Source organism: Pelobates fuscus, chromosome 8 (genome assembly GCF_036172605.1).
Source record: "Pelobates fuscus isolate aPelFus1 chromosome 8, aPelFus1.pri, whole genome shotgun sequence".
Classification (NCBI taxonomy): domain Eukaryota; kingdom Metazoa; phylum Chordata; class Amphibia; order Anura; family Pelobatidae; genus Pelobates; species Pelobates fuscus.
In genome coordinates, this window is record NC_086324.1 from 173,786,911 (window position 1) to 173,813,830 (window position 26,920).

General features: G+C 41.2%; 2 protein-coding genes across 2 annotated transcripts in view; both read right to left on the reverse strand.

Annotated features, from left to right (window-relative positions):
- LOC134571381 (transmembrane protease serine 9-like) overlaps nt 1-10,044 on the reverse strand; it is a 41,608-nt gene extending 31,564 nt beyond the window's left edge. Inside the window, exon 1 of the mRNA XM_063429583.1 lies at nt 9,947-10,044. Within this exon, the coding sequence (XP_063285653.1) occupies nt 9,947-9,986 (40 nt within the window). The 5' untranslated portion in view covers nt 9,987-10,044. The remainder of the gene's footprint in view (nt 1-9,946) is intronic.
- A 5,276-nt stretch (nt 10,045-15,320) lies between these two features.
- LOC134571382 (serine protease 27-like) lies at nt 15,321-24,632 on the reverse strand. The gene is made up of 5 exons (XM_063429584.1): nt 24,593-24,632; nt 20,230-20,428; nt 19,320-19,591; nt 18,090-18,259; nt 15,321-15,691 (listed from the first exon to the last, which is right to left on the reverse strand). The coding sequence occupies exons 1-5, from the start codon at nt 24,630-24,632 to the stop codon at nt 15,467-15,469; spliced, it is 906 nt and encodes a 301-aa protein (XP_063285654.1). The 3' UTR covers nt 15,321-15,466.
- Between the last annotated feature and the right edge of the window lie 2,288 nt (nt 24,633-26,920).

Below are 26,920 nucleotides of genomic sequence, written 5' to 3' on the forward strand. Positions count from 1 at the left end.
CAAAACAACAAGATCATTTAATGACCTTCCGAGATGATAATCAGCATTTTATATTCAGAAATTGATCATATTCTTTCTCCTCTTAAATTGTATTTTTTTTCCTTTGTTGATTTTAGTTAAGCCCTCGAATTCTCTTTCCGTCCAATTACTCCACTGATAATAAACCTATTATCCACTGATAGAGATGTCCCAAACTGTTCGCCGGGAACTATTCGCCGGCGAACATAGCTTGTTCGCGTTCTCCGTGGCGGGCGAACATTTGCGATGTTCGGTCTGCCCCCTATTTGTCATCATTGAGTAAACGTTTAGACAATCAGCAGCAGACCCTCCCTCCCAGAATGTGTCAACTGACTGTGAGGTTGTCACGACAGTGACCCCTTCACGCAGAGTGCAACCTAACTATAGAACGTATACCGGACCTTAGAATGGCCGGGCTCACGTTAGAGTAGTCAAATGGGATAGCCAGAGGTCAAGGGATAACAGAAGACGGAATAACGATTAACAAGCCAAAGTACAGGGAACCAGAGAGTAGAATAGTCAAATAGAGTAGCCAGAAGTCAAATACCAGGAGAGAATACCAATAAACTTAAAGAGCACTATGGGAACTAGCAAGAACCACACTAGGGCGTCTTACTGCTGTCAAGACAGCCCTTTTATAGTGTGGTGTGTTTTGCTTTAAAACCACGCCCCCAAAAGGTCCGGGTGCGTGGTTGCGTCATGATTCTGTCGGCTTCCAGCCGACAGCAGTGGCGCGCATGCGCCGAAGTTAGAAATTCCGCTCTGAGTGAGCGGCCGGCGTCAGAGGTGCCGTGCCGCTCAGTGAAGGAGGATGCTGTACTGCGTGGGTCCGAGGATGACAGGTAAGGTATCGTGACAGTACCCCCCCCACAAGGACCGCCCCCAGGGCGGTTAGAACGCCTCCTTTCAAATAAACGAATCAGGCGGGGGGCGTGCACATCAGAAGCGTCCACCCACGAACGATCCTCAGGTCCATAACCCTTCCAGTCTAAAAGGTATTGAAGTTTACCCCTAGAAAAACGAGAATCCAAAATAGACCTCACCTCATATTCGTTTTGTCCCTCCACAACTTCAGGAAGAGGAGGAGGGGTATTACGAGTAAACCGATTACAAATTAATGGTTTGAGAAGTGAGACATGGAACGAATTCGGTATTTTCATATTAGAGGGCAAACGAAGACTGTAACAAACAGGGTTGATACGCTTGAGAACCTGAAATGGACCAATGAATCTGGGAGCGAATTTCATAGATGGGACCTTAAGTCTAATGTTACGGGTACTTAACCACACTTTATCCCCGATCATGAACGTGGGAGCAGGTTTCCGATGCCTATCCGCATTGGCTTTGTACACACTAGCCCTTTGAGTCAATATTTGTTTAACCCCTAACCAAGTCTCCCTCATGTTCCTAACGGTGTCATCTACACTTGGCACTCCGGTAGAATGAATGGAACTCGGTAAAGTTGTAGGATTAAACCCATAATTAATAAAAAACGGGCTGTGTAAAGTGGATTCATGGATATGATGATTGTGAGCAAATTCTGCCCATGGTAACAGGTCCGCCCAGTCATCTTGATGAACCGAAGTGAAACAACGGATGTATTGTTCCAGGCATTGGTTCATCCTTTCTGTAACCCCATTAGATTGGGGATGATAAGAAGAGGAAAGGTTAAGGTTGATACCTAACTGTCCACAAAATGATTTCCAGAAACGAGAAATAAATTGAGGCCCTCTATCAGAGACAATATCTTGGGGTACCCCATGTAAACGGACCACTTCTTTTATAAATATATACGCCAGTTCAGATGATGTAGGTAATTTATAAAGAGGAACCAAATGAGACATCTTGGAGAATCTGTCAATTATCGTTAAAACGACAGTGTAGTTCTTAGAAGGGGGTAGGTCTACTACGAAATCCATAGCAATACTTGACCATGGAGTCTCTGGAACAGGTAAGGGCATAAGGAGTCCTATAGGACGACCCTTAGGTGATTTTGTAGTGGAACAAATATTACAAGCAAGGACAAACTCACGCACATCCTTTTTGTAGGAAGGCCACCAGAATCGTTCTGCCAGCAATGATGTGGTTTTATGTATCCCTTGATGCCCTGCCATTTTGGAGTCATGCATGAGGGATAATACTTTATTCCGATAGGTTAATGGCACATATAGTTTTCCTTGAGGAACAGTCAAGGTAGTACGATCTTGGAATGTAGAGATCTCCTCTATTAATCCCGATGAGACTTTAGCAAAGACAGTTGCTACAATACGATTATGAGGGATTAAAGAGGACATAACTTCATTGGAGGAAGTAACAGGTTCATATTGGCGGGATAGAGCATCCGCCTTAGTATTTTTTGACCCTGGCCTGTATGTAACAACATAATTGAAACGATTGAGGTATAAAGACCAACGTACTTGTCTGTCAGACATTTTCTTGGCCTCACTGAAGTAAGAGAGGTTTTTATGATCTGTAAAAATGGTAACAGGGATGGGTGACCCTTCAAGCAAGTATCGCCATTCTTTAAGGGCAGAAATAATTGCCAACAACTCTCTCTCCCCTATATCGTATCTCTTCTCAGTTTCCGTTAATTTTTTTGAAAAAAACCCACAAGGATGCAATGGTTGATCATCCGAAGGTCTTTGAGATAGTATTGCTCCTATCCCTGACTCGGATGCATCTACTTCCAGTATGAAAGGACGAGAAGGATCAGGGTGTCTTAATACTGGTGCTGAGGAAAAGGCTTCTTTCAATAAATCAAAAGCTCTTTTAGCTTCAGTACACCATTCCCTGTGATTTCTTCCCTTCTTAGTCATAGCAGTAATAGGGGCTGTTATTGAAGAGAATCCTTTTATGAATTTTCTATAGTAATTGGCAAACCCCAGGAAGCGTTGGATTGCTTTGAGTCCAACTGGTAAGGGCCATTGCTGAATGGCTTCTAACTTTTTCGGCTCCATTTGGAAACCCGTACTAGAAATGATATATCCCAGGAAATGCACTTCTTCCTTGTGGAACAAACATTTCTCCAATTTACAATAGAGACCATTCTCTAATAACCTTGAAAGAACCAATCTGACATGTTCATAGTGTTCGTTTATGTTTTTTGAATAAATCAGGATATCATCCAAATATACGATCACAAACATTTGTAAAAAGTCTCGCAACACATCATTGATGAAGTCCTGAAAGACTGCTGGAGCGTTGCATAAGCCGAAGGGCATAACTCGATACTCATAATGACCATAACGAGTATTAAAAGCAGTCTTCCATTCATGCCCTTCTTTTATTCTGATTAAATTATATGCTCCCCGCAAATCTAGTTTAGAAAAGACAGTAGCTCCTTTTAACCTGTCAAATAGTTCAGTCACTAAGGGAATAGGATAAGCATTACGGATAGTAATCTTATTCAACCCTCTGTAATCAATACAGGGTCTTAAATCCCCTTCTTTCTTAGATACAAAGAAAAACCCCGCACCCGCGGGTGATGAGGATTTAGTGATAAACCCTTTCTTTAAATTCTCGGCAATGTACTCCTCTAATACTTTATTCTCGGCTATCGACAGGGGATAAACCGTGCCTCTTGGAGGCATAGTACCAGGCAACAATTCAATAGGACAATCATAGGGACGATGGGGAGGTAACTTTTCTGCCTCTTTAGGTTCAAAGACATCTTTAAGGTCAATATATTGGTTGGGTATTTGGGTAGTCAATGGTTCCATAGTAGGTATATTGATTAAGCCTACTGGTTTAATCGGAGTAATGCATTTACTGTGACAAGAATCTCCCCACTTAATGATCTCCTTCTTTTCCCAGTCAATCGACGGATTATGCTGGACTAACCAAGGAAACCCAAGTATTACAGGAAAAATAGGAGATGTTATCTGTTGCAGAATGATAACCTCCCTATGAAGAAGACCTGTAGATAATACTAGAGGAATGGTCTCCTGGGTAATAAGAGGTATCGATAATGGTCTACCATCTATGGCCTCAACGGCCAAGGGTGCCGATCTTTTTTGGAATGGAAGGGTATTTTTCTGCCCGAATGAGAGATCTACAAAATTCTCAGCAGCCCCAGAATCAATTAAAGCAAGGGTGGATATTTTCTTTCCCTCCCATTCTAAAGTAATAGGTAGAAGAAGCCGGAGATCTTTTTTATCATTGAAGGAGGACATACACATAACACCCAAGGCCTGTCCCCCTTGTGAACTTAGGTGCGAGAGTTTTCCGGCCGGTTAGGACAATTCACTCGTGTATGTCCCTTCCTGCCACAATACAAACATAAACCTTCCCTCCTACGGTATTGTCTCTCTGTCTCAGACAATCTTGTAGCCCCTAATTGCATGGGTTCTGGAGGGGTTTCGGACGAGGGATAGGTTAGAGCAAGACGTTCCGGTACTCTCCTAGGTCTCTCTCTGGTGTTCTGCCTGTACCTAAGACGTTCATCAATATGAGCTAAATATGTTATTAGCTCCTCTAGAGTATCTGGTAAATCTCTTGTGGCCACTTCATCTAGGATTCTATCAGATACTCCATTCAGGAACACATCTACGAATGCTTGTTCGTTCCATCTGACTTCTGCAGCTAAAGTACGGAATTCCAAGGCATAATCTACTAGAGAACGGGCATTTTGTCTTAAACGCAATAAGGATTTGGCAGCGTTAGTCTTTCTGCCTGGGGTATCAAAAGTTCTCCTGAAAGCTGCAACAAAGTTAGTGTAATTAAAGACTATGGGGTTGTCATTCTCCCACAAGGGATTAGCCCAGGTTAAAGCCTTATCTACTAACAGGGTTATAATATACCCAATTTTAGCTCTATCGGTAGGGTAAGCTCTAGGATGGAGTTCAAAATATATGCTTATCTGATTTAGGAACCCCCTGCATCCGTTAGGATCACCCCCATACCTGAGAGGTGCTGTAGCCTGATTGGAAGTACCTGTAGGTAGTACTTCCATGGGATGTTCTTGGGGTCTCAGACTAGGAGTCTGCTCCTCCGGCTGGAGATAAGCAGTGCGGTTAATTAAGGTCTGTACGGCGAGGGCGATCTGGTCCATACGATGGTCCAGCTCCTCAAACCTATTGTCCGCACCAAGCCCAAGAGGGTTAACACCTGCAGGGTCCATGGCCCTAGTGTAATGTCACGACAGTGACCCCTTCACGCAGAGTGCAACCTAACTATAGAACGTATACCGGACCTTAGAATGGCCGGGCTCACGTTAGAGTAGTCAAATGGGATAGCCAGAGGTCAAGGGATAACAGAAGACGGAATAACGATTAACAAGCCAAAGTACAGGGAACCAGAGAGTAGAATAGTCAAATAGAGTAGCCAGAAGTCAAATACCAGGAGAGAATACCAATAAACTTAAAGAGCACTATGGGAACTAGCAAGAACCACACTAGGGCGTCTTACTGCTGTCAAGACAGCCCTTTTATAGTGTGGTGTGTTTTGCTTTAAAACCACGCCCCCAAAAGGTCCGGGTGCGTGGTTGCGTCATGATTCTGTCGGCTTCCAGCCGACGGTAGTGGCGCGCATGCGCCGAAGTTAGAAATTCCGCTCTGAGTGAGCGGCCGGCGTCAGAGGTGCCGTGCCGCTCAGTGAAGGAGGATGCTGTACTGCGTGGGTCCGAGGATGACAGGTAAGGTATCGTGACAGAGGTACAGGGTCAAAGTTTACTCAATGATGACGAATAGGGGGCGGACCGTAAATCGCATATGTTTGCCTGCCGCGGCGACCACGAACAAGCTATGTTCGCTGGCGAACAGTTCCTGGCGAACTGTTCGGGACATCTCTATCCACTGATAAAAAACCTATTCCAAATTAATGAGTACCTGCCTGCCCACTAGATGGCAGGGGAATACTGTGAACTCATGCGGGTTAATATAGCAATTAACACATTAGATGTTTTGTTTTAATTGCAGACAGCATCCATAGTGTCAAAGGAAAAAGTATGTACCAAAAATAAGATATATTTAAAACAGCAGTATAGGTAAAAACAAAATACGAAAATAGAGCAATTAAAATAGTAATAGTGCAATACAAACAATAATGTTCTTAAAAGGATAAAAAACAGTCCCAATGAAGTAGTTATTTTTTGTCACAGATATCCGTGCAGAATTCTTGAAATGGCTTCAAACCATAAAGGCATATGTAAGCGGGCAGAAACAGGAAAACCAATAATGCAATATGGCCTTAAATGAGGTCATACAACATGTCTACGATTGCCTACTCATGTGTAAAGCATCTCAGACTGGCTCTAGTAGAAATAGCACACAGTGGTTTAGATCCCCACTTATAACATATCTCTCTAGTGTTCTTTCCACAGTGGAGTAATTGTGAACAAAAGGAAAAAAGCAACAGTGCTCTCCTTGCGGATGAATATAAAAATGAAAGTTGTAAGCTTACTTACAGTATCAGGAGCAGGTAGACCGCTCTAGGTATCAGGCGTGATTGCTAAGATCCTTACACGGCTGCTTCTTACCTGGCATCGGTTCCCACTACCTATCCCACCTGCAGATACCCATCGAAGAATCCTAGGTGGGGATCGTACCACCCACTCGTGCCCCATTATATATGCTAAAAGGCAGGCATCCCCAAACTCCGACCCCCCAGATGTTGCTGAACTACAACTCCCGTGATTCGCAGCCTATTTCATTCATAGAATCATGGGAGTTGTAGTTCAGCAACATCTAGAGGGCCAGAGTCTGGGAAGCCTGATATAAGGACACGTTTCGCTAAATATTTCTTAATCTGTCTCACTTTCCCCAAATTGTCACTCCCACATAGTGACATCTCAGAGGGGACACGCAGGGAGTGGCAGTCACTGGATGACTGTGACGCACACAGAGAGACGCATTTCTTTCTGTATCTCTCACACTCAGCTAGCTGCATGCTCGTGGATGGAAAGCTATTGTAATCTTGCATTTTATTCTAGTGTAATTCATATGTAAATATGCCATTTGTGAATACACCGATATGATGTGTGGAAGGCGTTATGGATGGAAAAATAAATGAAAGCAAAAGACTTTACTAAACCAAAGTGAATAAACCGAGCCTGACCTACTGGGAGGGGGGAGCATTGAAATACCCCGTGATTTGTTTACCTTTTGCACCCTCATCGAGTTCCACATGCATTGTACTATTGTTCATTAAAAAGATAAAAAATGTGTAAGAAAAAAACGATTTCCACAAATTAGGTCACTTGAGGATGCCCTACGTGGGGGTCTCACAATGTCTGGCTGAATCTACACCCCACAAATCAGAATTAATGTTGTCTGATGCAACTCTAAAAGAGATCTCAGAGGCAATATCCAGGGGTGCATGTACTTCACCTGGAAACTAAAGTTCTAAATTGTAAGTACAAAATGTATTCCTAACAATAAAATGTCCCACTAGGAGACAGTCACCAGAGGCAGTCTAAGCTCTACAGTGTAAACATTGCAGTTTCCCTCAAACCATGTTTTATAATGCAGGTTAAGGGGAACAGGGGTACATCAACCAGACCAATTCAATGACATGAATGGGTTTAGGTGCCTATAGGGTCCCTTTAAGGAATGTGTGTGCAATTTCCTCCCCTTAGACCATAGATAACCAATCCTCAGGTGGGGCAGAAAATATAACTGTAGACTTTCGGTTTGTGACACTTTTGGTTACTAAAGTGAGACCTGTCAGGAATTCCAAGTGAATTCAAAGTGAATGTAAAATTTAAAGGGACAGTCTAGTCACCAGCTTAATGTAGTTGTTCTGGTGTCTGTAGCCTGCCCCTGCAGGCTTTTCAATGTAAACACTGCCTTTTAAGCAAAAATGCAGTATTTACATTGATCCCTAGGAACACCTCCAAAGGCAGTCACTCAGACGGCCACTAGGGGAGCTTCCCAGGTCAGTGCTGCAGTGCCTACGTTCAGCGTCTGCATGGAGACGCTAAACGTTCTGATATGTCATGCTCCTCAAAAAAAAGGTGGTTAAATCTTAAACGTCCTTGCCAACTCCAATGTAGAAACTGGTTTGAAGGCTGCCATGCCTGCCGATTTCAGCCACATACTAATTACTTGATATTCTTGAACATAAATAATTTTCATGACACAATTAAAACATTGGAAATGATAATCATGATATTCCCCCAAAGGAGGAAATCCAATGTCTTTGGGTCAGATTTTAACCTCAGCATCAGATGCCAATACCATCAATAATGTAACGCAAAACACTTCATGGGCGACATCTATGCTAGAGGAGGGTGAATGGTTTGAGCTAGTGATCCTTTTCTAGAGGTAGCGTGGACTATGGTGGGATTCCATAGGAGCTCAATGAACAGCTATACAAATTGTATCTGTTACCCCTCTGCTAGATGTTACTTTGTAACTAGTTAATAATATTTGATTTGTTTGATACTGTTTGTATGTTTCGAGGTTGAGATTGTTACAGGCATTCCTGGTAAGATGAAAATAGTAAAGAGCAATAGTTAATACACCCAAGAAAACTATGAGAAGTATGATTTACACACTAAAAATGAGGTTAAACTGTAGGTAGGTCTTCGATGAGCCTGAAGGTCCTGCTAACTGTGATATTTGAGTGGCTGTTAAGTGCTGGCTTGAATTTGCAAGTTCTGGTGGTTATCTGTAAATTCCAGTCTCCGTAATGTGACATAACGCCGTGGTGGCAGGTGATTATATATTAGATTGGCATCTACAATAGAGATAGTTGGGATTGTGACAAAGACCTCAAGGAAGTGGTAAATGTTACCATTGACATGGGAAAGTTTTAGCTGTACCAATTAATTATTGTCATTAGAGTGGATAAGCTATAAAGGTAATGTTTATTGTGGTGTGCACACCTTAGTAAAACAGTAACACAGGTTACTGGCTAGATATCAGAGTGTGCAAACCTCAGTGCATGAAGCCATCGCTGTCACCAGCCAGCATTAGAGACATTGGAGAATAGTGAGTAGGGTGCAAACTGGGAGCAGGAGAAGGCATTAAATTGTGGGCAGGAGAGGACATGAAACTGGGAGCAGGAGAAGGCATTAAACTGGGGGCAGGATGCATCATTAAACTGGGGGCAGGAAAGAGCATTAAACTGGGGGCAAAAGAGAGCATTAAACTGGGGGCAGGAGGCATCATTAAACTGGGGGCAGGAAAGAGCATTCAACTGGGGGAAGGAAAGAGCATTAAACTGGGAGCAAAAGAGAGCATTAAACTGGGGGCAGGAGGCATCATTAAACTGGGGGCAGGAAAGAGCATTAAACTGGGGGCAGGAAAGAGCATTAAACTGGGGGCAGGAAAGAGCATTAAACTGGGGGCGGAACCTGTGCACCATGCTTTAAAAAAGTTCTTCCGTCATTTAGTACCTTAACATGTTCATTGGCCTTATCGACAATCAATATTAATTTCCATAATATATCTATTTCTGATGGAAGAGTCGTAAAGAAAATTCACCACTTAGTACCACAATTGATGATGGAAGTACTCTACTATTGTACGTGGCTTTGAATCAGAATCCAGGCTCACAACTAAAAAAAAACATGCTCTGCCATTTTGCATTTCGATTGGTTCATATTTCGGGTACATTCCAGCTCGATGTTCTGTAATTTAAACAATTTCCTGACCCAAATAAGGATGAATTGCAGTTCGAAACAAAATGAATCTCTAGTAGAATGCCCATGCTGAATTTCAGATAATCATTTACCTGGATTTGCAGGTTTTTTTTAACTGAATTTAGTCCTGGAGGTAAAAGTTTAATCGATCTTAGATAATCGATAGATTGTAATAGATTATGGGGTAAACATCCATTGTTAAAAAATACCAAAGGAAACAAAAGCAGTTATTTAAGATCTAATCATTAATAATTATACATTTTTGGATGGTAAAATCTTTATTTTTGCTATATCAATAAAACAAGAAAAAAGGTAAAATCCTTATAGGACAGCGATGTCACTTACCTAAAAGAAGGTGCACAAACAAGAAATCTCTGTTATCCATTTTTTATGAAAAATGTGGTTCCCTTTTGACTGTTCCTGAGAAGACTGCTGAGCCTAGTGTCGTCCAAATGATTTAAAGTGTAAGCTCTCTGGCTCGTAGTTTGATTTGTAGACGGTCAGAGCTGTCCAGAGTAAAGTCCATGACTAGACCTGCCATGATCAATGTTAGGATTACTTTGTAACCCAGGTATCAGGTCCCTCCCTCACTCCCCGGAGAATGCAGATGGACTTGTTCCTTAACACCTTTTGAACATTTGCATAATTCAAGTAAAAGTTTGGAGCAAATGGCTCTTACAAGAAGTTTGTTACTGCCCTTTACACAATAACATCACCGTCACATGGAGACCATTACATTGTCTCACTGTCACAAGGTCCAAAATGTAAAACTCCCATTTTGTAATGTAAATAATTTTACGTAAAATATTTCTCTGTAATGTTTGGTTATTTTTGGACATTATGGTATGAGACATATGGCAAAACTGAAAGTTTCTCTCTTTTAAAGGGTACCTGTCATGGCACTTTGTACTTTATATTATTGAATTCCTCTGTTTATTCTATAAATTGTTCCAATTGTTCGCTAGCCAAAATATCTCCCAAAAATCATACTTTCCCACCCCACACCAGTCTTTTAAATATCCATTTAAAGGAAAGTGGAACGTCTCAGGAAAAAGATTAACCCAAGTTAGAGAGGATTTATTTAATTCCATAATTTGCAAAAAGTGACAATTCCGCTTTTAGCTTCACAGGAATTTTTTTGTTTTGTCAGAATTTAAACACAGACATTAACGGGGAATAAATTCCCTCCAAGACAAAACTGCCCATCCCTAGTGGTCCCCAAGGGGCGGAATGATTAACTGTAAATTTAAATTAACGCAGACTGAAAGGAATGCAAAGTCAGCAAATATCTGTTTTTAAAACCAAAAGGGATTTTATTTAAAATGAAACTCCATATTTGAGGGTTTATTGACTAAACAATGAATTGCGTTGAAGGCTATTATTTTGCACTCGGCTTGCATGGAATGAATTGTATCATTTCGATTAGTTTATCCCAGTTACAGATGTCTTTGTTAAAAGGAAATTATTGCACACACCGAACGAAATCGTATGGTAATGGCTGATTCTTCTGGGAAACCTCAGGCACACATTTTGACGAGAGTGCAAATTAAATCTACCAATTATCATTATCATAATTTTGTGTGACATGTCCTGGAATTAACCCTCTATAACCCGGACGTGATGAACACGGGCAGTGTATATAATTTCCACATTATTACATTTTACAGATCTCACATTGGGGCTTATTTACTAAGCTGTGAATTGTAGAGAATCGATAAGGGACTGTTAAATAGACAAAATGGTAAAACATACAAATTCAAGCCCTGCGCTCAAACTTCCACTACTCCTGGGGTGGCAATAACTATAGTACACATCAGCCCCAATACATTTTAGTATCTCTCACATTAAGGCAAAACCTCTTAGGAATGAATGGAATAGATTTACTATAAAGTTGCTATAAACACAAATTATGTAGCCCCATGTAACGAGTGCAGCATAGAGAATTAGGGCCTTGACAGGGCTAGAAGTTGGGCTTCTGCACGTCTGGAACTTTTAACTGATGCTTCGGGCTGCATGGGCTTCAAAGTGTACTTTGGGGATGGTGATATGATGAGCCGTGGCCAGTGGCTTGGACGAGTAGTTCTCTTATCCGTAACCTCGCTTTTCTTGAACATTTGCCTTTTGTGGAGTTTCTTTCACTTTGGGGCGACCTGCTTTTGGACAGGAAGGTGTTTTTTTACACAGACAATTTGCCAAAGGTGCATACGGTCAACAATCTGTTGGCCTCGCCCGTCCCAGTCATGCGCCAGGATTGTCTTGCTGTGTATGTCACTCAATGTGGTTTTCAGTGCCCGGCATGTCCCCGGTCAGGCTTGCCCGGAAGTGAAGTGACTGCTCGGGACCTGTTGCTTGGGGGATTTGTGAGAGGTTATTTGGCCCCCAGCACGTGCTCGGTCTACTGTAAGGTTTTGGCTTTTTGGGACCAGTCGTTGGTAGGTTTAGGACGGGATGTTGCAGGAGTTCCCGTTTAGATGCTTTCTATTGGTTTACCTTTGAGCAGTTTGCAAACTGGGGTTTCCCGGCTTTCCCGGCGGTGGATGCTGGGCAAATGGCGGTGCTTGTGATTTGGTTAAATTTGCATGGTTGGGATGACCTAACCAAACATTTTATCATATGGCAGGCTCTTAAAGAATTTAAGCCAGGAGTCCGGTGTCCATTTGGGTGTTAGAGGGCCTTGTATGGGTTTTACGGGATATTTGCTTTGATGACTATGAGTCCCTTTTGTTCGGGTTGGCTTTTATCTTGCGCAACTGGGCTTTAGAGACGAGCTGGTTAAGAGGATTGGTAGATGGGAATCGGTTCAGTTCTGTTCCTATGTGCGCCTCGGGATGCTAGTTCAAGGAGGCCATGGCTGATGTTACACTTTTGTATCCATAGGTCAAGTTGCTTAGATCATGGGTAATTTATTCATTTTCTGGACAAAGAGGTGTGCTGCAGCTCATTTTCTTGGTCAGCAACTTGGCCTCCTGAGGACCAGATTGCGATTAAATGATTTGGGTACCGAGGCTAAGGTTGAAGGGATGTCTGTGCTGATGTTTTTCGCTTGGTTGCATCTGGGAGGTGAATAGTCCAATGGCTAGTTTCAGTCGGAAGCTGGGGGTGGGAGGTTTAGTTAGGCACCAGGAGCTAGAGGCTATGCTGCCTGGGTATTTCCACTCGGATGAGATTCTATCCCCTATCATGGTTATATAAGCACATTTGTTGTCACTTTAGTTATATTATTAATGTTATTGTTATAGACATGGGTCATTGCCTTTTATGAAAATGTGGGATATATTATAATGTATGGCGTGGTTGGGGCCAATTACTTTATTTAGATATGATTATGTTATAATTTATTAAAGCTGTGGACATATTGGACCTCTACTGAAATCGTGTTCGTGCTTTATCGGGGTGGGTTTAGTTGGGTTTAGTTGGGTTTTATTCCACCTGCCCATATGATCCAGTATAGGTTTAATATAATTAACGAGGATGTGTACTAACTTCCCCCACCCCGGTCTGGCCAAAATTATCAGTTAGTGAAAAGTGTGAATGAAGCAAAGGGAAAGGAAAATAACATAAATAGAGAAAGTGACCCAGAAAAGCTGAATTTTCAAACAAAAATCATAATTTATTTAAAATCTTCCATTAAAGTACATACTTAAGTAAATAAAGTGCACATTTATGTAATTACCAAGTATAGGCAGAATGTGTGATTGCTCTCAGTTTATTCTGCTGAAATGCAAAACTTTTTTTTTTTATAGTAAATATTCAGTAATTATTCAGTTCCTTCTTTTCAGAATAAACCCTGATATGTTTTATATTGACTACCCACCTCGAAGCAAGATCGGGGGAACGCCGAGCTGGGTGCGGGATGTGCCTCCACTGACCATGACTGACCAGGCAATCAGGGACCTGGTCCCAGTGTCTATTGCCTTCACATTATTACTTATTTCATGTTCGGTTTGCACTACGTTGCACTCAGTGATGACCAAAACCACCTGGAGGCTGTATTACTCAGCTGAAAATGAAAGCTTTTCTGGAGTAAAATAGAACAAACAGCATAAACCGTTAATTTGCTTCAAACTTAGCACGTTATTGCAGAATTCTCTATGTTGCCTTGATATCTGTGTCCTGAATGGTTACATTTTGTGAGCTTTGTGATAGATTAAATCTACAGTAAAAACAATTGGAAAACAAGCACCATTGTGACTAGATTAATATTACTGTTTGATTTGCTTTGTGTATGTAAATGAAATACATTGTGTAAGGAAGACTTATCAAGCCAAACGTTCATCTAAAAGATAAAACGTCCCATGAAACAGAAAGTTCATTTAATTTGTCTTCTCACATTTATTCAAAATATAAAATGACTCCGAATATAACTGGGGGGAGGGACCAGGGACTTAGTCTACCTGGGGGACCAAAACCTCCGAGTTTGACTGACTGTAACCATTAAAGGAACACTATAGTGCTAGATTACCTATTGGAGTAAAAAAAATATTTTTAATTACCTTTTCCCAATCGCCACGCTGGGTTTGTCATGGCTGGCTCGCCTCCATGGCTGAAATCATCAATCTTGATGATCTCAGCCAATCCAAACTCTCCCATAGGAAATCATTGGGAGGCTATTGCACAAGCGCAACAAAATGCCACACTGCGTCAATCTGCATCTGCTTATAAGGATGTACCGAATCAATGCATCTCTATGGGGAGCGTTCAGTGTCTCCATGCAGAGCGTGGAGATGCTGAATGTAAGTGTTGAAAAGATTGCCGGACCCAAACCAGGAAGTCCCTCTAGTGGGTGTCTGAGTAACTGACTGATTGATTATTCGAGAGACTGCTACTAGAGAGGTTACTATGCAGTTACTTTTCCTGGAAAAAGCACTACATCAAACTGTAGAGGTTCTGGTGAATATAGTGGCCCTTTAATATTTGTTCCTCTCACATGTTGTTAAATATTTAAAGTGGCTGCCTGTCCGCAATAGTTACTAATAATTGGTATATGTTCCCAATATGAAGACCGGTTAGTAATAGTATCAATGTGATCCAAACAGACAACTTCGTTTTTTAAACATATAAAGGAGATAATGCAGTAAAAAAGCACAAAAATCTACAAGTGACGTAAAAAACAAAACACACAAAAATATGCATTATCTCTGAATTTACCATATTTGCTCCAAATCGACACACATTCCCGGAACACGATGTTTCTCATATTATTTTAGTCAGCTGTAGTTTTTCCTTGCGCTATGATCATCAGAGATTTATGGGATATAGAGTTCATTTTTATTTGATTTCTAGCTGTAGATCACAGCAGACCAAGCCATGAGCACCTCCAGTCGTGGGGAGATGCGTGTGGATAAACTATTCTGTAATTTAAGAGAAGAGATAAAATAGCTCCATTTATGCTTATGTATAACTAAAGCCATTCTTCACCAGCTGTTGTAACACTCTCTCATAGAAAGCTCATTCAGATTGTATACGTAGACAGGATGTCCATTGTCTTGTATTGGTGAGGGAGAAGCTTTGTCTCCTCTGTGATGTCCCAGAGTTGGCTTAGTGGGGATATGGCAGCAGTTCTAAGTAGGCCTATTGGAAACAGAAGCCATCTTTATCATACACCTCGTAACCCCTGCCAGGAGTGTAAATGGTTGCGGAGCTTTGCATATCACTTTAAAAAAAAAAATTACAAAAAAATATATACATATATATATATATATATATATATATTACTCTCTTTTACACAGAGGAAACATATTCTAGTTTAGACCACGGTCTATGTCTACATGTCCATCTAGGAAGCAGCGATGTTGGGGGGGGGGGGGGGTTACAAGGAAAGTTTGTGTGCCTTGTCATGGGTCCTTCAAGTCACAATGGTGCAAGTCAATGCAGCAGAAACATGAGAGCACCAACAAGGAGCAGAACTGATATAGTCGGAAGAGACATGGAAGATGAGGTCATAGTTGATTTGATCCAGCTTTCATAAACTGATACGAGGGTGTAAACTCCAGGCCTGTTTGGAAGAGCACATTGTTCTCCAAAACTCACAATGCCAACCTGATACCAGACACTGTCCACTTGGCAGACCAGCGGACTCCCAGAGTCACCCTGCAAGACAAAGGTTGAGTTATATGCAGAGCTAATGACTCAATTAACTCAGTGAAATGATGTAGAATATAGAGGGGAGGGCAATTAGAAACACATAAATTACTACAAAGGGTCAATTCTACAGCAAGGTTCCAGAAATAGACATAGAAGTTTACTTACTAAAAATGGAAATTGGAAACCCCATATCACAAACTGGCTCCAACCTCATGCAGACCAAATACATCAGTATAGTAAATAGCATCTGCTTCTGAATGATCTGTAGCCAGGAATCCTACGCGTACTGCTGGATATTGTGGTTAAAGGGACACTCCAGCCACCCAGACGCCTTCTGCCCATTGGAGTGGTCTGGGTGCCAACTCCCATCACCCTTACTCCTCCAAGTGTAATTAATGCAGTTTTCTACAGAAGGCCACTAGACGGACTCCCGTGTTCTTAAAACACGAAAAGTGTTTTAAATGACACTAGACGTCCTCACGCTCGGCATGAGGAACTTCAGCGTTGCCGAAATCCCCATAGGAAAGCATGTGCATTAGGCCTCCTCCGCCGACGTCAGCATGGGCGGAGCCTGACCCAGCGCCGAGGCACATCGGCGCTGAATTCAGGTAAGTGGCCGATGAGCTTTTTTTTTCCTTTTTTTTATTTTTATTTTTTTTATTATTTTATTACATGAATATCCATACGATACAAAGTGACGACATAAAACTGGACAGAGATATAGGAAGAAATACACATAGACATACATATTAATTGCACTCCAGGGAATTTAATTATTATATATTTTTTTCCTTTACCTTCTCCAGGTCACAACTACTTCCCCTTTTGTTTTGAATATATTTTCATCCTCTTCCCTCACGTTTCCTTATTCCCCCCTCCCTCTCCTCTCTCCCTTCCCTCTTTTCTAGTCATTCTTGTTGTCTACATTTTATTATTAATTTATAGAAATGTTTATTACCATAATTAATTATTATATGATATATGGGACGTTGGGTAGGGAAAGGATATTTCTTGTCTCTAAAATATATTATTTGCTACCCATCTGAGTCAAGCAGCTTTGATATGAGAATGGAGGGAGAAAAATAGGGACCATTATATCATTATCCACTGTCCAGTGACAAAAAAACAAAACAAAACAAAAAAAAATACACACAGACTGTGCCGAGAGATTCTCACTAAGAAGAAAAAAAAAATAATAAAGATGATTTATGATTTTAGAGCTATAAAACATTACTAATATGGTATAGAGTCTCTGCTTATTTCTTACTTTATTCTCTCAATTTTTATTCCCGTTGTTCTCATCTTAGATTATGAAGATTATACTGTCCCGCCTTGCCGATCATCATTTTATGTTAATTTGGCTCTTGATATTTAGTCATCTTTCTCCTAAGGATATCTGGAAATTTTCTATATCTATTCTATACAGTTGTAATGGATATAGGGAAATAGCTCTTAATCATCTCTTTTCTCTCTCCTTCTCCTCTGTCGTTCACATCCTTCCTTTTCCCTCGATCGAGATTATTTGGGATTTATTTATTTCTCTTTCTTGTCTAGATTGTGAGCCCAGAGTGGTGTGCACCCTGCTGTATATTCCTTATTGAGATGCAATAACTCACATCTAATTCTATATTAGGACTGAAATGCGTTGGAATTATTGGGATAAGAATTATCAAAGAGCCGTGTTGCAAAAATGTAAATGGGGAGGTGTCACCAATGAAATGTCACTGTTGCTTCCAGTCATTTCCATACTTCACATCTAGTACTTTAGACCACTTTTTAAAACAGAACACTTTGATCATTTTATCCTATTATGTATTATATATTTATCTAGCTTATAAAACACTGAGAATTACTATAACAAAAACAAACAATATGAAAACTCTGGGAATGGGCAAAAGCTTAGAGAAACTCAATAGCTTGCCCTTCGGTTAGTCCTCACTCATGTCTCAAAAGTGTTTTTGCTGACCGGTGCCATTATAAAGAGAACCTATACCATTTACATATCAGAATGATCGCACTCATGAGGACTGTTCATAACCATAATGCCAGCAAGTCCTCTCTTACAAATCTGTTGCCTCTTTTGTGCCTTAATTATACTTTTTGACCGTATGTTTTTAAGCGATGTAACAGATTTATCAAGCTCACCGTAACCTTTTCAGCCAGAAAGATGTTCTGCTTCATTATTCTGTCTGCCATTCTAGATTTTAACGGTCTTTTCTAAAATGGACTTTTATTCAAAAACATAGCATAATTTAGGTAGAGAAATGCCAATAGTTGTAGACCAATTTTTAGACAAATTAATAAAAAAGATTTGAGACTAAAAATAAAAACACACTTCAGAACACTTTAATTAATCTCCCCCAGTGTGTAACTAGATGGAAGATCTGGGGTTGGGCTGACTCACCTGGCAGGAGTCCTTCCCTCCAGCCTGGTACCCGGCGCAGATCTGGTCGCTCTGGATTACGATAATATTGTACATAAATCCACTGTTAATGTTGTACATGGCATTACATGTGTCTCTGGTAATTAGTGGGACCATCAATTGCTGAAGAGTCTCAGGGTTCGATAAGGAACCTGGGTGCAAACCAAAACCCGATTATTAGGAAATAGTTGAAAACAAGAGAAAACTTAATATGCCATGACTTCTATCAATGAGTTTAAAGTTTGCAGCAAGCTTCAAAATGGTTAGGTTAAAGGGACACTCAAAACACCATAACTACTACAGCCCACTTTAATGGTTACAGTGCCAGGAGTGCTCCTGCATTCTACCAGTCCTAATAGTGCAGATGCTCTCCGTCAATAAGCCGGAATGGCACTGTTAGGCCTAGTTTGGTAAAGCTAATGAAAGATCCTTTCAGATCTTCTCGGCTTCAACTGGTGCAGACCGTAGGTTAGTTGTAAAACTAACTAAAACACTAAGAGGACGCTTGCACTATTTCCCTTACAGTAGGCTGTAGTAGTTATGGTATCTGTAATCTTGCTCTGTAATCTTACTTATTGACTAAACAGATATGTTTTGATATGTCTGCCAAGCAGACACTACTGATTGATGTACATAGGTAACAAATCATCATCATCAATAAGCAAATCATTTAGAGATATCACGTGGCCTCCAGTAAGTGGGAAATTAGAGCTGGACCCAGTGATGTGGGTTCCAGTTACATAGTTACATAGTGGAAAACAGTCATGTGTCCATCAAGTTCAGCCTATCTATTAAGTTATTACATTGTAACAAACATCGAAATAACTACAGAAGGAAAGTAAAGGGTACATCCAAGAGGAAAAGGTGCTCTCAATAAAGGGGAGATGTGTGGCCACCTGGACTCATACAAATCTTTCTTTACGACTAAATTTTTTTTTTACTCTAACTCTGAATTTTAGTAAATTAAATCTGCAAAACTGAGTCTAAAATGGCTGAATTTACAAACTCGTTTATAGTCATAGCTTGTCTACTTCAAGCTGTGTATCGCCATTCGTGTTTGATTCTCCGTGATGGAGATTATGGACTCAGTGACCGTGAGGTACAGACAGTCCCATTGTCTGTAAAGACATGATTTGTAGAAGGATGATATAACTAGGTATTGGGATCCTCTAATGAGCTTAGCAGTTTATGTAGTTATTCACAGACTCTTACCTCCGAAGCTGGTAGCCCCCCATCCAGTAACCCAGCAATTCATGCCATTTCTGAAACTGATGGACGCGGGGGGCAGACACACAGGTCGAATGAATTCAGTGTAAGTGATGTTGTTTGAGAGTTCAATGAGAGCGATATCCCCGCTAGACCCGGTGCCATCGTACTGACTGTTGACTTTAATACTCTTCACGTTGGATGTCACTTGGTGGGAATTGGTTATGGACAGCTGGTAGGCACCAAGGACAACAGTGTACGATGAAGGATAGTTTGACCTGGAAAAGGAAAAAAATTATTGAAGCAAAAAGCCGTAATCTAAAACAATAACATTCTCAGGAATAAAATGTAGATACAATTTAATGAAGTACAAACTGGCATGAAATGGTGTAACTTGTTATGTTATCAAGTAAAATAATCGATAAATACTTACACTCACAGTGTCATTCAAAATGTTCAGAGCTACGCCCCCAAAACCCCCACACAACATTACATGTCTGGTCTGCATTTAAACTTAAAGTGTTTTTCCAAACCCCATGACCATTTCTTTGATTTAATTGGTCGTAATTGATCTCCCCTACCACCATTGAAGAAATGGGGGTGGGGGGAATTCCTCCCTCCTCCCCACTCCCTCCCTGGACTTAGTGGAGATCCTCTGATATCACAAAGAGGCTCTGGATTCCCGGTAAGTAACAACCTATTACAGGATACAAAAACGGAAGTGGACAATTGTTACAGTGCCCAACAGGACATTAGCAGCTTAAATACTAACTCTCTTGGATAAAGGTTGCAGGAAAGCAACCCTTGAAACCATTTTCCAATGAAAAGTCACAACAGGCTCATGGAGGCATTTAGTGCTATAGGCCTTTTTTATCTCTAGATATTCTCATACTGTGTAGAAGTAGGGGGTACTTACAATTCTAAGCAGTGCGCAGCCGTCATCACCCACTGACTGGAGATCAGGGTCCCCCCGCAGATATGGCTGCCCTTAAATCTTAGACTAATCTGCCAGGGCCAACTTCCATTGGAAGCATCTGTACCCCCAACTATCCGGCTGGAGAACTCGGAAATACCACAAATGTCTGTAGCCTTTGAAACAGAGCCCAGTGTGAGAACTGTGGGAAAGTACAAAGAAATATAAACATTAAATATGGTCATTAACACATTTATAAGTAGGCTAAACATGCCAAGAATTCAGGTGTAAGACACAAATATCTACAAATAAAAAAACTCTAAATAGCATAATACAGTTAAAGTTAAAAAAAAAAAGGTAATAATTAGATTATTACACTCACAAACATAACATTGATAGAAGGCCATAAGCTCCTCTCTCTCTTCAAAGTTCCCAGTACCAAAACCATAAATGGAGAGAGAGAAATTGACACATAGAGTCGATCTTCACTAGATACATTCACTCTATCTATTAATTGCACTTACAACTTTAACAACAATTCAGGCATATCACCATATCTGCTGGATCTTCACACAATCAAAATGTCAGGGGGTAAAAAATAACAAACCGATATGCACAAACAGGACTTAAAAATAACAATAAATATAATCCAATTCAATGAATAATAGCCATTAGAACTATAAATAATAAAAATCCAAATCAATAAAATTCAAATCAATAAATAATAGCCCATCTTTGTCTGAAAGTGATCCTGTCATTTTTTTTCATTATAAAATTCACATTTTTATTTGTAAATTAAATTTTTTTTAATTAAATGTTTTTTTGTTTTGTTTGTTTTTTAATAACTGCTATGTAAATATAAAAATGATTTCAACTAGCAGACTTTACTTTACCTGAATGTGAAATCTGCTTCACAAGCTGCGAAACCTGATTGATGTTAGAGGTAAACCAGAGGGGGTAAAGTTGCGTTACTGGCTTCACCCAAAATTAGTGGCAGGTCAGCCTGTTGTGAATGCTTGAAATGCTGTCTGACAAAAAAAAAGGCTGTCCTAACAAGGGCAAACCAAGCAGGGAGTGCTCTTTCAGTGCTAGAGCCCCGAGCAAACATGACTAATGATGTACAAGCAGGGCCAGATTAAGAGTCCAGTGGGCCTGGAGCTGACAATTATGATGGGCCTAATTACGGAATCTTATCAACCAAAAACAATGAAACAACCATACCTCCCAAGCGTCATGTATCTGATGGAGATGGTGTTGGAGGGAAAAGATGCAGCTATACCAAAACACATACTCTATGCTAATCTCTCTCAATTTTATGCTTTCATCTTTCAAGTAAATCCATAACCCCTAACAGCAGGGTCCAGTGAAGCAGGAAGTCACAGGGCAGGGTGAAAGGGTGGGCCACTGACACGAATCAACTGCCAAAAGGGGTGAACATGCCCAAAAAGGGGGCATGTTTGTCCAAAGAATGCATGTCAGGGTGCCTGCCAATCATGCAGGCTGTCCAAATAAGGGCATACTTTGCAGGCAGCACCCTGAGATTGACATAAATGCATCAAATGATGCACCTACTCCACGATTTCTAAGGACTGTCCCCTAGCACTCACATGTCCACTTGTCTCCTTACCTTCTTACTAGCAGGCAGAAGTTCCTGGTATATAGTTTGGGACAGAGTAAAGGTGTATGTAGTGAGTGTAGAAGAAAGGGGACATGCCACAGTGTTAGAGAGACCAACGTCTGCATTACCTAAACTAATTTTATTGTCAGCCTGTCCACACAGGTTTTGTTGCCATCCCACATCCCTCTTAAGCTTCCAAACTTAAAGGGACACTATAGTCCCCAGAAAACTACAACTTATTGTATTTGTTCTGGTAAGTAGAATCATTCCCTTTAGGCTTTTTGCAGTAAACACTGTCTTTTCAGAGAAGATAACTCCACTGGCCACTCCTTAGATGACTGCTAGAGGTGCTTCCTGGGGCAGTACTGCCTAGTGTGCAGCAATTCCATTCAGTGTCTCCACCCTCTGCATGCAGACACTGAACTTTTCTCATAGAGATGCATTGATTCAATTTATCTTTATGACGAGATGCTGATTGGCCAGGGCTATGTTTGACTTGTGCTGGCTCTGCCCCTGATCTGCCTAGTTGACAGTCTCAGCCAATCCTATGGGGAAGCATTGTAATTTGCTCAGACCACCACTTCTGATTATGTCAGCAGACAGAGTCAGTTCAGAGGCAGATCCAGCAGCTGCAGACTTGAATACAAAATAGATTTTACAATATTTAGGGAGGCAAGAGAGGGCCAGGGGGGCTAGAAGGTGTTTTTTTTACATAATAGGGTTAGAAATACATGATTGTGTTCCTGACCCTATAGTGTTCCTTTAACCCCTTAAGGACACATGACATGTGTGACATGTCATGATTCCATTTTATTCCAGAAGTTTGGTCCTTAAGGGGTTAAGCAAGACTATGTGAAGAGTAGTTAGGGTTGCCAACTTTCTTGGAAAAAATACCAGCCTTTGTATTATTAATTAGTTATGAGTGACATCACATGATGTAAATCACAAGGAGTGACATAAGAGAAAATTCTGTAAAATCACCAACAAACTACTCACAGTTTGATTCTGCTGTATAGATGAATTGCTCCCGGTCTCTCCCTGTCTCCCAATGTCTCAGTCTCGCAAGTCTCCCCATTTCTACCATTGTCCCCATGTCTCAGTGTGTCCCCATGTATCACAGTGTCAGCGTCCCCATGTCGCCCAGTGCCCTAGTCTCCTAGTGTCCCCATGTCTCAGTGTATCCCAATGTCACTAGGATACTAGGGAATACAGTGAGACATGGAGACACAGAGACCTGGGAACACTGGGAGACATGGGGGCACTGAGACACTTGGGGACACTAGGAGACATGGGGGCACTTGTGAATACAGATATGGGGACACTGGGAGGCATGGAGACACTGAGAGACATGGGAACACTGAGATATTTGGGGACACTGAGAGAAATGGGGACACTGAGACACTAGGGATACATGGGGACACACTGAGACATGGGGACAATAAATGTAATGTTACTATAAATGTAAAATTACTATAAATGTAACATTACTATAAATGTAAAATTACTATAAATGTAACGTTACTATACATTTTGAATTACTATAAACGTAACATTATTTGTGGTTTGCACACCTTAGTAAAACAGTAACACGTGTTAATGGCTAGATATCAGATAATGCAAACCTCAGTGTATAAAGACCTTTCTGTCATCAGTCAGAAAAAAAGACTAGGGGGGAGACAGCATTAAACTGGGGGCAGGAGACATCATTAAACTGGGGGCAGGAGACAGCATTAAACTGGGGGCAGGAGACATCATTAAACTGGGGGCAGGAGACAGCATTAAACTGGGGGCAGGAGAGACAGCATTAAACTGGGGGCAGGAGACAGCATTAAACTGGGGGCAGGAGAGACAGCATTAAACTGGGGGCAGGAAAGAGCATTAAACTGGGGGCAGGAGACAGCATTAAACTAGGGGCAGGAAAGACAGCATTAAACTGGGGGCAGGAGAGAGCATTAAACTGGGAGCAGGAAAGACAGCATTAAACTGGGGGCAGGAGGCATCATAAAACTGGGGGCAGGAAAGAGCATTAAACTGGGGGCAAAAGAGAGCATTAAACTGGGGGCAGGATGCATCATTAAACTGGGGGCAGGAAAGAGCATTAAACTGGGGGCGGAACCTGTGCACCATGCTTTAAAAAAGTTCTTCCGTCATTTAGTACCTTAACATGTTCATTGGCCTTATCGACAATCAATATTAATTTCCATAATATATCTATTTCTGATGGAAGAGTCATAAAGAAAATTCACCACTTAGTACCACAATTGATGATGGAAGTACTCTACTATTGTACGTGGCTTTGAATCAGAATCCAGGCTCACAACTAAAAAAAAACATGCTCGGCCATTTTGCATTTCGATTGGTTCATATTTCGGGTACATTCCAGCTCGATGTTCTGTAATTTAAACAATTTCCTGACCCAAATAAGGATGAATTGCAGTTCGAAACAAAATGAATCTCTAGTAGAATGTCCATGCTGAATTTCAGATAATCATTTACCTGGATTTGCAGGTTTTTTGAACTGAATTTAGTCCTGGAGGTGAAAGTTTAATCGATCTTAGATAATCGATAGATTGTAATAGATTATGGGCTAAACATCCATTGTTAAAAAATACCAAAGGAAACAAAAGCAGTTGTTTAAGATCTAATCATTAATAATTATACATTTTTGGATGGTAAAATCTTTATTTTTGCTATATCAATAAAACAAAAAAAAAGGTAAAATCCTTATAGGACAGCGATGTCACTTACCTAAAAGAAGGTGCACAAACAAGAAATCTCTGTTATCCATTTTTTATGAAAAATGTGGTTCCCTTTTGACTGTTCCTGAGAAGACTGCTGAGCCTAGTGTCGTCCAAATGATTTAAAGTGTAAGCTCTCTGGCTCGTAGTTTGATTTGTAGACGGTCAGAGCTGTCCAGAGTAAAGTCCATGAGTAGACCTGCCATAAATAATGTTTGGATTACTTTGTAACCCAGGTATCAGGTCCCTCCCTCACTCCCCGGAGAATGCAAATGGACTTGTTCCTTAACACCTTTTGAACATTTGCATAATTCAAGTAAAAGTTTGGAGCAAATGGCTATTACAAGAAGTCGGTTACCGCCCTTTACACAATAGCATCACCGTCACATGGAGACCATTACATTGTCTCACTGTCACAAGGTCCAAAATGTAAAACTCCCATTTTGTAATGTGAATAATTTTACGTAAAATATTTCTCTGTAATGTTTGGTTATTTTTGGACATTATGGTATGAGACATATGGCGAGACTGAAAGTTTCTCTCTTTTAAAGGGTACCTGTCATGGCACTTTGTACTTTATATTATTGAATTCCTCTGTTTATTCTATAAATTGTTCCAGTTAAATGGCTAGCCAAAATATCTCCCAAAAATCATACTTTCCCACCATGCACCAGTCTATTAAATATCCATTTAAAGGAAAGTGGAACGTCTCAGGAAAATGATTAACCCAAGTTAGAGAGGATTTATTTAATTCCATAATTTGCAAAAAGTGACAATTCCGCTTTTAGCTTCACAGGAATTTTTTTGTTTTGTCAAAATTTAAACACAGACAGTAACGGGGAATAAATTCCCTCCAAGACAAAACTGGAGAGAGAGCATTAAACTGGGTTCAGGAGAGACAGCATTAAACTGGGGGCAGGAGAGAGAGCATTAAACTGGGGGCAGGAGAGAGCATTAACCCCTTAAGGACCAAACTTCTGTCACACATGTCATGTGTCCTTAAGGGGTTAAACAGAGGGCAGGAGAGACAGCATTAAACAGGGGGCAGGAGAGACAGCATTAAACAGGGGGCAGGAGAGACAGCATTAAACTGGGGGCAGGAGAGAGCATTAACCCCTTAAGGACACATGACGTGTGACATGTCATGATTCCCTTTTATTCCAGAAGTTTGGTCCTTAAGGGGTTAAACTGGGGGCAGGAGAGAGAGCATTAAACAGGGGGCAGGAGACAGCATTAAACAAGGGGCAGGAGAGACAGCATTAAACTGGGGGCAGGAGACATCATTAAACTGGGGGCAGGAGATAGCATTAAACTGGGAGCAGGAGAGACAGCATTAAACTGGGAGCAGGAGAGACAGCATTAAACTGGGGGCAGGAGAGACAGCATTAAACTGGGGGCAGGAGACAGCATTAAACTGGGGGCAGGAGACAGCATTAAACTGGGGGCAGGAGAGAGCATTAAACTGGGGGCAGGAGACAGCATTAAACTGGGGGCAGGAGACAGCATTAAACTGGGAGCAGGAGAGACAGCATTAAACCGGGAGCAGGAGAGACAGCATTAAACTGGGGGCAGGAGAGACAGCATTAAACTGGGGGCAGAAGACAGCATTAAACTGGGAGCAGGAGAGACAGCATTAAACTGGGGGCAGGAGACAGCATTAAACTGGGGGCAGGAGAGACAGCATTAAACTGGGGGCAGGAGACAGCATTAAACTGGGAGCAGGAGACAGCATTAAACTGGGAGCAGGAGAGACAGCATTAAACTGGGAGCAGGAGAGACAGCATTAAACTGGGGGCAGGAGAGACAGCATTAAACTGGGGGCAGGAGAGACAGCATTAAACTGGGAGCAGGAGAGACAGCATTAAACTGGGGGCAGGAGAGAGAGCATTAAACTGGGAGCAGGAGAGACAGCATTAAACTGGGGGCAGGAGAGACAGCATTAAACTGGGGGCAGGAGACAGCATTAAACTGGGGGCAGGAGACAGCATTAAACTGGGAGCAAAAGAGAGCATTAAACTGGGAGCAGGAGAGACAGCATTAAACAAGGGGCAGGAGAGAGAGCATTAAACTGGGGGCAGGAGACATCATTAAACAGGGGGCAGGAGACATCATTAAACAGGGGGCAGGAGACATCATTAAACAGGGGGCAGGAGGGGCCTGAAAGTGAAAACTGAAACTGATCTAATGATTATTAGCAAAGTGAGTGCATTGGCTGAAAGTGATGTGTTTTGCTGAAAGTTAAGAATGTCTATTCCCCAGAGCCAGACATTGCTGCGGTAGATGTCTTCGTTGCTTGTTACTAACTGCGGATGGAGAGTTACATTGTATGAAATAATAT

Coding starts and splice junctions, on each gene's coding strand:
- LOC134571382 (XM_063429584.1), bottom strand. CDS start 24,632: ATGGATAACAGAGATTTCTTGTTTGTGCACCTTCTTTTAG. Junction 20,429..24,592: donor GTTTGTGCACCTTCTTTTAG/GTAAGTGACATC, acceptor ACTTTCCCACAG/TTCTCACACTGGGCTCTGTT. Junction 19,592..20,229: donor GCTGCGCACTGCTTAGAATT/GTAAGTACCCCC, acceptor TTCCTTTTCCAG/GTCAAACTATCCTTCATCGT.